The 13126-nt window shown below is 42.9% G+C and overlaps 1 protein-coding gene across 5 annotated transcripts; it reads left to right on the forward strand.

Moving 5' to 3' along the window:
- The first annotated feature begins 6 nt into the window (after nt 1-6).
- On the forward strand, nt 7-12340 carry si:ch211-15p9.2 (uncharacterized protein LOC562650 homolog). Of its 5 annotated transcripts, none has more exons than XM_048549883.2 (3): nt 7-641; nt 837-1308; nt 8140-12340. In XM_048549883.2, the coding sequence occupies exon 3, from the start codon at nt 8208-8210 to the stop codon at nt 9813-9815; it is 1608 nt and encodes a 535-aa protein (XP_048405840.2). In that variant the 5' UTR covers nt 7-641; nt 837-1308; nt 8140-8207; the 3' UTR covers nt 9816-12340. The 5 variants fall into 5 exon arrangements, with proteins under 5 accessions (XP_048405840.2, XP_048405841.2, XP_048405842.2 ...); XM_048549884.2 differs by having other exon boundaries at nt 1117-1308; XM_048549885.2 differs by having other exon boundaries at nt 1244-1308.
- The last annotated feature ends 786 nt before the right edge of the window (nt 12341-13126 follow it).

The following is a 13126-nucleotide window of genomic DNA, read 5'->3' on the forward strand; positions in this document are numbered from 1 at the left end:
CCGGGAAGCCAATCATATGAGAAAACGAATGTCAAAAAAAAGAATAATCCGGAAATAAATGTTATACCAGTAATCTACATCAGATCAACGAAACAGCGAGGGATCAGATGGTATTGTTAACACTTTGTAATGGCTGTTCATTATTTCATGGTAAACCAGTCAGCTGTTTTAGAATTCACCGATTTATTTAATGGTTATTAACTTAAATGAATTCCACTTGTTTCCTGCATTCAACAATGATTTAAAAACCGCAAACTTCTACCTAACGCTCTGACCTGTCTGTTGCTAAGGAGATGCCGGGCTCGACGTGAGCCGGCGCGTCGACGCACGTGGGCTCGACAGCTGTGGCTACTGCGATTGGGCGCTGCTGCTGTCCATCAATGGCCGTCCGACGTATCCGCCTTCCCCACGTCAGATGCGATTGGGCGAAGAGCCTGCCCATCAAAACCTCCCCATTCTCACCCCCCCTTGTGCGAGCGTCGATTGGTCGGTGCGCCTGCCCATCAAAACTACCCGCTCCCCCACCTCCTGGCTGAGAACTGCAACCTGCTGCATCAGTGTGTCTGGAGTGGAGAGACACAGAGTGGACGGGTAACCACAGTAGCTGAATTCTGCTGGATGCAGATCCTTCGACGAGTTGGGTGAGTTACATATGAATTGCAGGCTGTGGGCACAGGCCATGAAGGCTCCATCTCTCAGGACAGACCTGCAGTGTCTCTTCTGCTGTGCCTGAAGAGAAAGGGTCTCAGGGTTCGAAACGGTAACACTCTTCGCAGATGCTGCCAGGACCTGCCCGAATTTCTTCTGAGGGTTACCTCTCTTTCTTTTTGCTTCAGATCTCCCAACATCCGCAGTTCTTTGTTTTATTGCACTGCAGTGTGATTTAATCATGACTCCAAAGGTGAAGTCGCCATAGTGTTACCAGACGAAAGGGCTGAGGACTTAACGGTGGTCCAACCTGAGGGTCTCCGCACCGCGGGCGATGCGGCAACTTGAGGAGTGTCCTTCATGGTAACCTCAACCACTCTGGGAATTCAACCCACGATGTTGGCACCAATGCACGAAACAATAAAATGCTGGACTCTGTTAATGTTATCCCTCCACCTCTCCCCTTAGGTGGTGTGTGACGTTGCTACTTTCAGTTCTTATTTCAACATTGGCAGTACTTTTGCATTCGGAATTTTTATGGCATGGCTCACGTTAAGCAATAAAACACACATCGTTTGCCGTTTGCTGTTTGCAGGAAGCTTTTGTGGTTGGTGGCCACTTGGAAATCTCAAGACAATGGAGATTAACTGACTTCGTAAGGTGAGAGTACTAGGGCTTGTGAGTGATTTTACCCGTTTTTCTTAAACTTGGAGAACAAAAATTAAAATTGGGATGTCTCACACTAAATCCAGCAACTTTATTGAGAAATTTAAACGAAATGGTTTCATTTAAGTCATTCAGTTACCCTTTCAGATGGTCTATCTGAAGTGTCTGTTGGCCACTTAGCAGTGATCTTTCACTCAGATTTTCCTACTTGAAACAGGCACAGCTGTTCCCATTGACACTTGTCTTCTGTTTTTTTTTCTTGACTCTTGCTTAACAAATGGGTGTTTATTCCTCGTCCCCAATTACCCTGAAGTCCAGTGGTGGTGATCCTCTGTCTTGAACATTAGCATCCATCTGTTGCAATGTACCCATAGCGCTATTAAGAAGAGAACTTCTTTCACATCTGTTATAATGGCCAAAAACCCAAAACAACTGCGAATGCTGGAAATCCGAAACAAAAACTGAATTTGCTGAAAAAATTCAGCAGGTCTGGCAGCATCAGTGGAGACAAGGCAAAGTTGATGTTTTGGGCCCAAGGACACTTCTTCAGAACTCAAAGTTTCTTCAGAATTCAATTCTGAAGATGAGTCACTAGATTCGAAATGCTAACTCTGCTTTCTGTCCACAGATGCTACCAGACCTGCTGAGTGTTTACAGCAATTTCAGTTCTTTTCTGCCGATATTGCCTGTCTATTTTCAATCTACCTCTGCCTGTTTCACCCAGTTCTGCTGTAATTAACAGTCCCATTGAATTAACATTGTTTTATTTAATTCATCAGTGTCACTGCAGTTAACAAGCATCAATTGCACCTGTTCAGTTTCTACAAAACCATCGCCACTATAAATGCATTGTGGTCTGTTAACCCGTTCCATACAGATCACAGAACCAAGACTTATAGATGGAGCTAAGATGCATATCAGCTGTGATTGAATAAATGCTGCAAGAGCCTTGAAGGACTGAATACCCTTTTCCTTTTCATAAAAACAAAGCAATGGACAAAATTTGCAGCTGTTATTTAACCCTGTTGTTGATCTTCGATAAATTGCTGCTTTTATATTCATTCATGGCATGCGTGCATCGCTAGCTGGGCCAGCATTTATTACTCATCCCTAGTTATCTTTGAGGAGGTGGTGGTGAGCTCTCTTCTTGAACCGCTGCATTCATTTGTTAACATGATGGAATGTTTCAATCTGACAACGCTTAGAATGAATGAAGCAGATGCCTTGAACCAGGTACATCTTTTCCGGTTTACAGACACCATTACACCTCATCAGTTTAGTAACAGTCTGGGTATTTGACTACCCTGGACACTTGTATGATTTTTATAGAACAATCTTCCTTCTGAGCAAATCTATTGTGAATTATTTGGTAGTTCACAGAAAAAAGTAATAATTTTTCCAAAGCTGATCAATTATGTAATTTCAGCAGTGAAAACTGTTTGACCTTGTTTTCCGGGATATTGGACTGATTAGTAAAGTTACTGTGACACATAACTTACAATTGGATTTTTTGCTTCAGTATTTAAAAGCAACAAGATTTCTTTTCAATTTCATAGAATTCTAGAGCACAGAAAGAAGTCATTTGATCCTTTCTGTCCATGTTGGCTGTTTGAAATTCTCTCTCCCCCTGCTTTTTTTTCTAGTGTCAGCTGTGGGTCAGTGGATAACTCTCCTGCCTCTGAGTCAAAAATCTAGGTTCAAGCCCCAATCCAGGCTTGAGCACAAAGATCTAGGCTGATACTCCACACTACTGAGGAAGTGAGATGGTAGGAATGCTGTTTTTTCAGACGAGATGCCAAGCTAAGGACTTATCTGTCCACTTGAGTGGATGTAAACGATCCATAGCATTAGTTTTTAAAGAGTGGAGCTGTTCAACTTAAAACCCTGACAAATAATCATCAACATCACAGAAACATTATTTGGTTATGATTACCTTGTTTGTGGTGTTTACTGTGTGTAAATTTGGCTGGAAGGTACTTTGAAATTCCACGAGAAGCACTATTTAAGTGCAAGTCTTGAACCACAGCATCCATTTGCTAACACGAAAGATTGTGTTTCAGTCTGACAATGCAGAGAGTGAAAGAAGCAACACTGTGACTCTTTAGTGTCCCTATCTCTGAGCCAGGAGCCCTGGATTCATGTTCCACTTGCTCCAGGGGTGTGTCGTAACATATCTGAACAAAATAAATCCAAAAATGCAAGTATTTTCTTTATTCTTTCTTTCACTATGTCTTGGTCAGTTTATTGGGAAAATTCCGGTTCTGTTCTAACTTTAATGTTATGTCCCTGTTTGAGAAATTGGTCTTTTTGAAGCAGTTTTGTTCAGTTGCAGGAGCACTTGAATCGAGATACCCAGACACTCCCTCCCCACCAGGAGAAAAGTCTTGCCAATGCAGATACATCAGTTTGAGATTCAACCTGTGTCTCAGTGATTTACATGAGATTTTAGTTAAAATTAATTAAATGATTATCAGTAGGAACACTGCAGCAGGTATCAGGCTGAGAAAAATAATTAATTCAAGATGTTGCTTCTCACAGACTTTAATGTTGTATGTACTAGGCAGTTCACTTTGATCTTAATTTCTAAGTCTTGGTGCAAATCAAAATCTCTGCAGAGAAAGACATGAAAGATCGGGAACTTGGGGTATTAAGTGGTGATATCATGAAAAGAGTCCACGTTACAGAAGACGGGTTGCTGGAAGTCTTAAAACCCATAAAGGTAGATAAATCCCTGGGACCTGATCAAGTTTAACCCCAGTGAGTCTAGGAAAGAAATTGCAGGGCTCCTATCATAGATAGTTATATTATTGACAGCCACAGGTGAGGTGTCGGAAGACTTAGAAGATGGCTATTGTGCCATTATTAAAGAAAGGCTGCAAGGAAAAACCAGGAAACTACAAACCAGTGAGCCTGACGTCAGTGGTGGGTAAGTTATTGGAGGGGATTCTGAGAGACAGGATTTACGTGCATTTGGAAAGGCAATGACAGACTAGGGATAGTCACCATGGCTTTGTGTGGGAAATTGCCTCTCTCAAACTGATTGAGTGTTTAGAAAAGTTGACCAAAAAGACAGATGAAGGCAGAGCCATAGATGTTGTCTACATGGACTTTAGCAAAGTTCCACATGGTAGATTGGTTAGTAAGGTTTAATCATATGAAATCCAGCAAGAGCCAGCCAATTGGATACAAAATTGGCTTGATGGTAGAAGACAGAGGTGGTGGTAGAGGATTGTTGTTGAGGCTGGAGGCCTGTGACCAGTGGTGTGCTGCAAGGATCGGTGCTGGCTCCACTGTTGTTCATCATTTGTATAAACAATTTGGATGATAACGTAGGAGGTATGGTTAGTAAGTTTGAGGATGATACCAAAATGGGTGGTGTAGTGGACAATGAAGCAGGTTATCTAAGAGTACAATGGGATCTTGATCAATTGGATTATTGGGCTGAGGAATGGCAGATGGTGTCTAATGCAGATAAATGTGAGATGTCACATTTTGGTAAGACAAACCAGGGCAGGACTTACACAGTTAGTAGTAGCGCCCTGGGCAGTGTTGAATACTGACACCTAGGGGTGCAAGTACATAGTTCTTTATAAGTGGTGTCACAGGTGGACACAGTGGTGATGAAGGCACGCTTGCATTTTGGGACATTACGTTATGGCTGTACAAGACATTGGTGAGGCCACATTTGGAGCACTGTGTACAATTCTGGTTAGCCTGCTGTAGGAATGATGTTACTAAACTGGAAAGGGGCAAAAATGAATTACAAGAATGTTGCTGGGACTGGAGGTTTTGATCTAGGAGAGGCTGGATAGGCTGGCACAGTGAGAGGTCACCTTTATAGAGGTCTATAAAATCATAAGGGGCTTAGATAAGGTGACTAGCCAAGGTTTTTTTACCCCCAGGGTAGGGGATTCCAAAACCAGAGGTTTAAGGTGAGAGAGGAAAGCTTTCAAAGGGATCTAAGGGGCAACTTTTTCACACAGGGTGGTACATAAATGGAATGAGCTGCTAGAGGACATGGTAAAGGCGGATACAATTACAACATGTAAAAAACACTTGGAGAGGTACAGGGAAAGGAAAGATTTAGATGGAAATGGGCTGAACGCAGGCAAATGGGACTAGTCAAGTTTAGGAAACCTGGTCAGCAATGACGAGTTGGGTCTAAGGACATGTTTTTGTGCTGTGTGATCCATACTTTGATGAAGAAACACTGAAGGTTGATAGAGGGATGCAATAAGCATTATCCACGTAGAATCTAAGGAAGCCTTTAACAAGTACTTCATAAAAGGTTGACTGATGAAATCAAAGCTCATCAAATAGGAGAATTGGTTCTTGCTTGGATTTTAAAAAAAGGAATGATAGGAAACACCAAGTACTGCAGATACTGGGCGTCTGAAATCTAAAACAAATAATGTTCTGGAAATAGTCAGCTGGTCAGGAGGCATCAGTGAAAGAGATTGAATTAATGTTTCAGGATTCTAACCTTCCATTAGAACACTTCAGGTCATGCTTAGTGATTATTTTTCAGACTGAAAGATGGTAGACAGTTGTGTTCCCCAACCATTAGTGCCAGGACCGCTTTTACTTTAATGCAGTGGGCCCTCTCTATTCATATGAGAAACTTATCAAGAAAATCTAATGAATAGATGAAGAAGAGAGGATTTATTTCCCCTAGGAATTAATAAATTAAAATTGAAAGTAAATGTGAAACAGTTGAATGAATCCAGAAAATGGTTCCCTAATAAAATAGAGATGTAAATTTGAAACAACAAATATCAGAGCGACAAATGGCATGGATCCCCTATGTTACAATAAACACGGATATTGGGATACAAGCTAAAATCTCAGAGGCCTTCAAGCATAGTTGTATCATCAGAAGCCCTAGGTTCAAGCCCCACCTCTGGATTTACAAAAGAATATAAGAAATAGTAACAGGAGTACGCCATTTGGCCCCTCAAGCCTATGCCACCATTCAACAAGATCATAGCTGATCTGCCCCAGGTGTCAACTCCTATTCTGTGCCAACTTGTCAAAGCACATGTTTCCTCCATATTTTAAAAAAGTCTTTAAATACTTCAGTGATCCAGCCTCCACAACTTTATAGAGTAGCTAACTACAGACTACCTTCTGAGAGAATAAATTCCTTTGTATCTCAGTTTTAAGTGAGTATCCCCATAGTCTATAACTATGCCCCCTAGTTTGAGATTCCTCTACATGGAATGGAAATATCTTTGCAATATCTATGCTATCAAGCCCTGTCAGAGTCAGATTATTAATCTGTAATTCGTCCGATGTTCCAGACACTAAGAGTTGGAGAGTTTCATATCCAGCCAGAACTGTGTGTTAGTGACGGTGCACAACCTCTCCATGTTAAAAACTCTGTGTGCAGGTTTGTGCCATGAACAAGTGTCACCTTCACAAACAAATAAACGTTTGATACAAAACTGGGATGAATGACATACAGTGAACAAATCAATGGTACAAATTCATTGCCACAGGACATAGACCAGTGGAATAGACAGGCAAATGGTAGATGGCAGTTGATAGTTTGAGGAATGTGAGGCAATGGATTTTGGAAGGATGGGTAGGAAGAGGCCATGTAGACTTAATTGTACATTCTAAAGAATGTGCAGGGACAGAGCGACCTGGGATTGGAGGGGCGCATAGATGTTTAGAGATGGTAGGACATACTGGAAAAGCATGTGGGATCTTGCTTCATAAATAAAGACACCAGGTACAAAGGAAGGGCAGTTACTCTGGACCTTTTACAAAGCTCTAGTTACTTGACAGCTGAAGCACTTGCTCCATTTCTGTTCAACATACTTTATGAACAATGTGAGGATCCTTGAGAAAGTGCAGAGGAGATTTATCAGAATGATTTCAGGGATGACAGATTTTAGTAACAAAAGTTAGAAAAATTGGCAGTTGTTTTCCTTGGAGCAAAGGAGCCTGAAGATAGATAGGTATAGGTTTAAAAGGTGATGACAGGTTTAGATAAGGTAAAGAAAGACAAGCTGTTTTCATTTGCTGATAGGTTAAGTACAAAGGTCACAGATTAAAGATTCTTAGTAAGAGCGCAGGGGGTTTTAGGAAGAACTTTTTGACACAGCAAATAGCAACAGCCTGAAATGCACTACTTATGATGGAGGTGGAAACAGGGACAATTGATGACTTCAAAAGGAAATTATATGGGCACTTGCAGAAAATAAGCTAGTAATTATACGCATATAAAGTAGGGCAACAGAACTGACTGGATTGTCCAAAGAAAGCTGGTAGAGACTTGATAGGATGAATGGCCTTCTGGGCCATTATTGCTTTATGATTCTATGAATAAGACTTTAGAAATGTACTCTATACTTCAATAGACCAAGTTGCCCACAGCAAGCTTCCACAGTCCTGATGAAGGGAGTAAACCTGAAACGTTGACATTGCTGCTCTTCTGATGCTACCTGACCTGCAATGCTCCTCCAGCTCCACACTATTGAAAAGGCCAGATGATCTGTTTTAGGTTTTGGTTGAGGGATAAGGCAGGAGACTGGGGAAGACATCTTACTTTGCTTCAAAATAGCCCCCTACAATTGTTCACATTCACTTATGAGGGCAAATTGAGGCCTCCATTTAGCATGTTATTCAGAAGGAAAGCTCCTCTGCTGGTGTGGCATTCTCTCCATACCCATTGGACTGTCAGGCTAAACTGTGTTTCTGAAGTGGGACTTCAAACAGTGACCTCCTGTCTCAAAACGAGGAGTGCTAGTTGCAGTCAACACCACGGTAACTTTTACAATTAGTTGCTGTCTCTAATTGCTGATTTGTTCCCTCATACAGGTATTGTCACTGCCACAATGCTGACAAAGCCAATGGAGTATTGATCAGGATTATCTACATTGAAGGAAATGTTGGGAGTGGGTGGCACCACAGATCGTATTCGTCATGTTGGGAACTCCAGAGGAATCTATCTTTCAGCGTCCGTACTGAGCAACCACTTTGGTGGGAAATGGACATCCAGGGATCTTTGCAGTGGAAATTCTGTCAAAACTCTGCCAGGTTCACCTAATCAGAGGTGGCCATACACACTCCAGCACAGCAGAACCTACAGGGCCCAACCTCAGCCCTATCAGCTCACACTGCCACAAATTAACAGTATCCTGAAAACCAACGAGTACAGCTTCAAGGTGCCAGAGTTTGATGGCAGGAACATCAGTTCAGTGCTGGGCTTCGACAGTAATCAGCTAGCTTCCAATGTCCCCATGGAGGACCGGCGCAGTGCGGCCAGCTGCCTGCAGAGCCGGGGGATGCTGCTGGGGGTGTTCGATGGGCACGCTGGCTGTGCCTGTGCTCAGGCTGTCAGTGAAAGGTTGTTGTATTACATTGCTGTGTCATTGCTGCCTCGCAAGACCTTAATTGAGATAGAAGACGCAGTTGAAAATGAGCGACCGGTATTGCCTGTTTTGCACTGGCACAAGCATCCCAATGATTATGTGAGCAGGGAGGCAGGAAGGCTTTACTTCACCAGTTTAAGGACTTATTGGCAAGAACATATTGACCTAGTGGATGAAGAAAATCTGGATACCAGTGCTGCTTTGAAACGTGCCTTCAAACGTCTAGACAGTGATATCTCCCTGGAAGCTCAGATCGGAGCTGGCAATCCGTTCACCAATTACACTGCACTTCGGGTAGCTCTGTCTGGCTCCACAGCTTGTGTCACACACATCGACGGCACTGACGTGCACGTGGCAAATGCTGGCGATAGCCGAGCAGTGCTGGGAGTCCAAAATCCTGACGGCTCCTGGTCGGCCCTGACACTGAGCGCTGATCACAATGCCCAGAACCCTGAGGAGATTCTGAGGGTCCGGTCAGAGCATCCCCCATCAGAGGAGAAGACAGTCGTGAGGCACGACAGGCTGCTGGGCCTCCTGATGCCTTTCAGGGGGTTCGGAGACGTGAAGTTCAAGTGGAGCTTGGAGCTCCAGAAGCGAGTGTTGGAAAGCCGACCAGAGTTGCTGATAAGTGACGAGTTCTCCAGAAGCTACCCAGCCAACTACTACACTCCGCCTTACCTCACTGCCGAACCCGAAGTCACTCATCACAGGCTGCGGCCCCAGGACAAGTTCCTGATTCTGGCTACTGATGGCCTGTGGGATGTCATGCACAGGCAAAACGTGGTGCAGATTGTAGGGGAGCACCTCGCCAGTCTGCACTTCCAGCAGCCCATCTCTGCAGCAGGCTACAAGGTAACAGTGGGACAGATGCACAGCCTGCTGCAGGAGAGGAAGGCACGCGTGTCCTCCGCTTTCAAAGACCAGAATGTTGCCACCCACTTGATCCGCCATGCACTGGGCAGCAATGAGTTTGGCAACATTGAACACAGCCGCCTGTCGAAAATGCTCAGCTTACCTGAGGAGATGGCCAGAATGTACAGGGATGATATAACAGTGGTGGTGGTACAGTTGAATTCTCACCTCATTGGGGCGTACAACAGAGCTGAAGCCAGCGTCGACTGAGAGCACATTCTGCCTGCTACTGTATTGGAAACTGGAGACTGGTGCTCCAGGGCAACAAAAATATTTTCAGTGATGATGATGTAATGCAAGGAAAGGAAATGACATGTTAAAGTTTCACTCTTCACCTCCCTCCTGTCTCCATCCAACTTCGCCATTTACCCTGAGCAAAACGTGTTTTAAGTGGCTTAAAGCCCCGGCATCTTTAAAATTTTGTTACACACGCCAACCGTTCAACCACCCGCATCCCTCCAATTCTGGCCTATTCTGTTTCCACAGTTTTAACTGCTCTGCCACTGATGAACCTGGCCTCAGCTACCTGTGCCTGGCTTTCTGGAATTCCCACCCTAAACCTGTCCAGCTGGTTAGTTCTGTCTTATCCTTTTGAGACTCCCCTTGAAACCAACACTTTGTCAAACCTTTCTGTCCATGTTCTATGATATAAGGTCAAATTTTGTTAGCAAATTTTCCTGTGAAACACTTTGAAACACTTTTGAGATGTTTAAGGTACTGTATAATTGCAGTTGGTTTTTTTTTGCTTAATTGGAAATTAAATTTCTGGTATAGCTCCTTTGATGTGTAGGAATCCCAAGTTGGTCATTCTTTTATTTAGTAAAATTAAAATAGTTTTTGTTTGATTCATGGGATGTGGACATCACTGACAGTGTCAGGATTTATTGCCCATCCAATTGCCATATTTAGTCTGTTCACTTGTGAGACAGAATGTTGATTCGTATTTTCATTTGAGGGAGTTTAATAGAAAAACTGTGCAGAAACTGTTCCCAATAGTTGATGGACCAGTGACCAGAAGGCTTCAAATTAAAGTTTTTTAAAAAAAGACTGGCAGTGAAGATGAAGAAGAGTTTTATGATCTGAAATGCACCTCCTGAAAGAACAGTGAAAGTAGATTCAAGAGCAAGTTTCAAAAGGGAAGTGGACACATCCTTAAAAGGAAACATTTGTTGAGCTGTGGGTAGTGGGACTATTTCTCTTTCAGAAAGCCAGTTACAGACATTGTGGTTAAAATGGTTTCCATCAGGTCACCCTCAGTGCACTCTTTTTAGAGAAAAGAACTCCAATCTGTTCAATATTTCCTAATAGGTGTAATCTTTCCATTTTACTATCATTCCACTAAATTTATTTTGCACCTTTCCAAAGTCACCGTAAAAATTGTACGATACGGGGACTGGTCAAGTTAGGAAAATGCCTTCAGGTACACGGGTATTTCTATTTGTAGCCAAAAGAGTAGGTTAGAGACTGGGAATTCTCAAACATTCTGTCTCCCCAAAGCCTGTCATCTACGGGATGTGAGACAGGAGTGAGGGAACACTCCCCATTTGCCTGGATGGGTGCAGCTGCAAAAACACTCCAGAAGCTTGCTGCCATCCAGGACAAAGCATCCCGTTTAATCAACCATCTACAATGTTTATTCTCTCTCCTACTAACACAGTGTCAGAAACAGTCAGCTGCTTCACAGCTACAAGATGGACTGCGGTAACTCACCAAGGCTGATCCTGCAACACCTTCCAAACCCATGATCTTTACTACCCAGAGGAACAAGGGCAACAGATGCATGGAAACACCACCACCTGCAAATTTCTCCACAAACCGCACACTATCCTGACTTGGAGTTATACTGCCATTCCTTCACATTTGCTGGGTCAAAATCCTAGAACGCAGAATCCATACAGTGCAGAAAGAGGCCATTCATCCCACTGAGTCTGTATCAATCCTCCAAAGAGTATTCCTGTAACCCAGCATTTACCATGGCTAATCCTCTTAGCCTATGCATCCCTGGACACTACAGGGAAATTTAACATGGTCCACCTAAACTACATATCTTTGGACTGTAGGAGGAAAGACATGGAAGAACATGTTAAGTTCCACTCAGTCACCCAGGGCTGGAATTGAATCCAGGTCTCTGGCGCTGTGGAGACGCAGTGCTAACCACTGTGCCATCATGCAACCCACCCTCCCTAATAACATTGTGAGTGACCCTACATTAAATGGACTTCAGCAACACAAAGTGGTGGCTCACTACATTCTCAAGGGCATTTAGGGATGGGCATTTAATGTTGTTCTAGCCAGCAATGACCACATCCTGTTCACAACGTGCTGCGATCAATACAGAAAACACTTGGCAGTTCTTGACATTTTAGACTAGTGGTTGGACCTGGAAAGACTTAGAAATTCAACCACTTATAAACTAGTTTGGAATGATGGGTGTGTTTGCAGCTGGTGGGGCAAAAGCATTAAGAACATACAGCAGAAGTGATTAAAGGACAAAATAGATAGTGGGGAAAGACAAAATGGAATTGTATTGGGGAAAGAAAAGAAGCAAAAAATGTGCACACAGGAGATGACAATGGCAGCCAGAGAACCAGGACCAGCAAGTGCTATCTGAAGAGAATTTCCCGATAAGAAAGCAAGATGCTGTCATGTAATTGTAGATTGTTTCAAACAATGAAGCATTTAATATTATGTACTTGGTTTTGTAGCTTATAAAAAATTGAAATTGTTAAAGTACAATCATGAACTCCAATCTGTTTCTTTAGTTCCTTTAGATAAATTGTAATTATTTTTAAATAGCTCTTTTAATTTGAAGTTAATTACTAAGATGCCTCCACTGCCTTGAGCTGAATTGTCTCTGGGATGAAGGATCCAATTATGCGAGGATGTGTTCACAGCTAAACTTCTATAATTTATTAATTTTACACGCACTTTGTATTTATGTATTTTATTGATATTCATGGATGCGCAACATCCTGGAATCCCTGCACTGCTAGCACTGGTTTCTGACACTGCTGTCTAAATGTGGTTTTGAGTTATTTAAGTAGATGGGATGGATGGTAGTGGCAGTGCAGGTACCAGAATATTGAAACACCCAAACTAGGAACAGAAGTAGGCCATTTGGCCCGTCGAGTCTGCTCTATTATAGAACATAGAACATTACTGCACAGTACAGGCCCTTCGGCCCTCTGTTGTGCTGACCTGTCATACCGATCTGAAGCCCATCTAACCTACGCTATTCCATGTACGTCCATATGCTTATCCAATGATGGCTTAAATGTACCTAAAGTTGGCGAATCTACTACCGTTGCGGGCAAAGCGTTCCATTCCCTTACTACTCTCTGAGTAAAGAAACCTCTGACATCTGTCCTATATCTTTCACCCCTCAATTTAAAGCTATGCCCCCTCGTGCTCGCCGTCACCATCCTAGGAAAAAGGTTCTCCCTATCTAACCCTCTGATTATTTTATATGTTTCAATTAAGTCACCTCTCAACCTTCTTCTCTCTAATGAAAACAGCCTCAA

The sequence above is a fragment of the Stegostoma tigrinum genome, chromosome 19, assembly GCF_030684315.1.
Source record: "Stegostoma tigrinum isolate sSteTig4 chromosome 19, sSteTig4.hap1, whole genome shotgun sequence".
NCBI lineage: Eukaryota > Metazoa > Chordata > Chondrichthyes > Orectolobiformes > Stegostomatidae > Stegostoma > Stegostoma tigrinum.

What these genes read in the sequence shown, in the direction of transcription:
- si:ch211-15p9.2 (XM_048549882.2), top strand. Translation starts at nt 8,208, where the DNA reads ATGTTGGGAGTGGGTGGCACCACAGATCGTATTCGTCATGTTGGGAAC.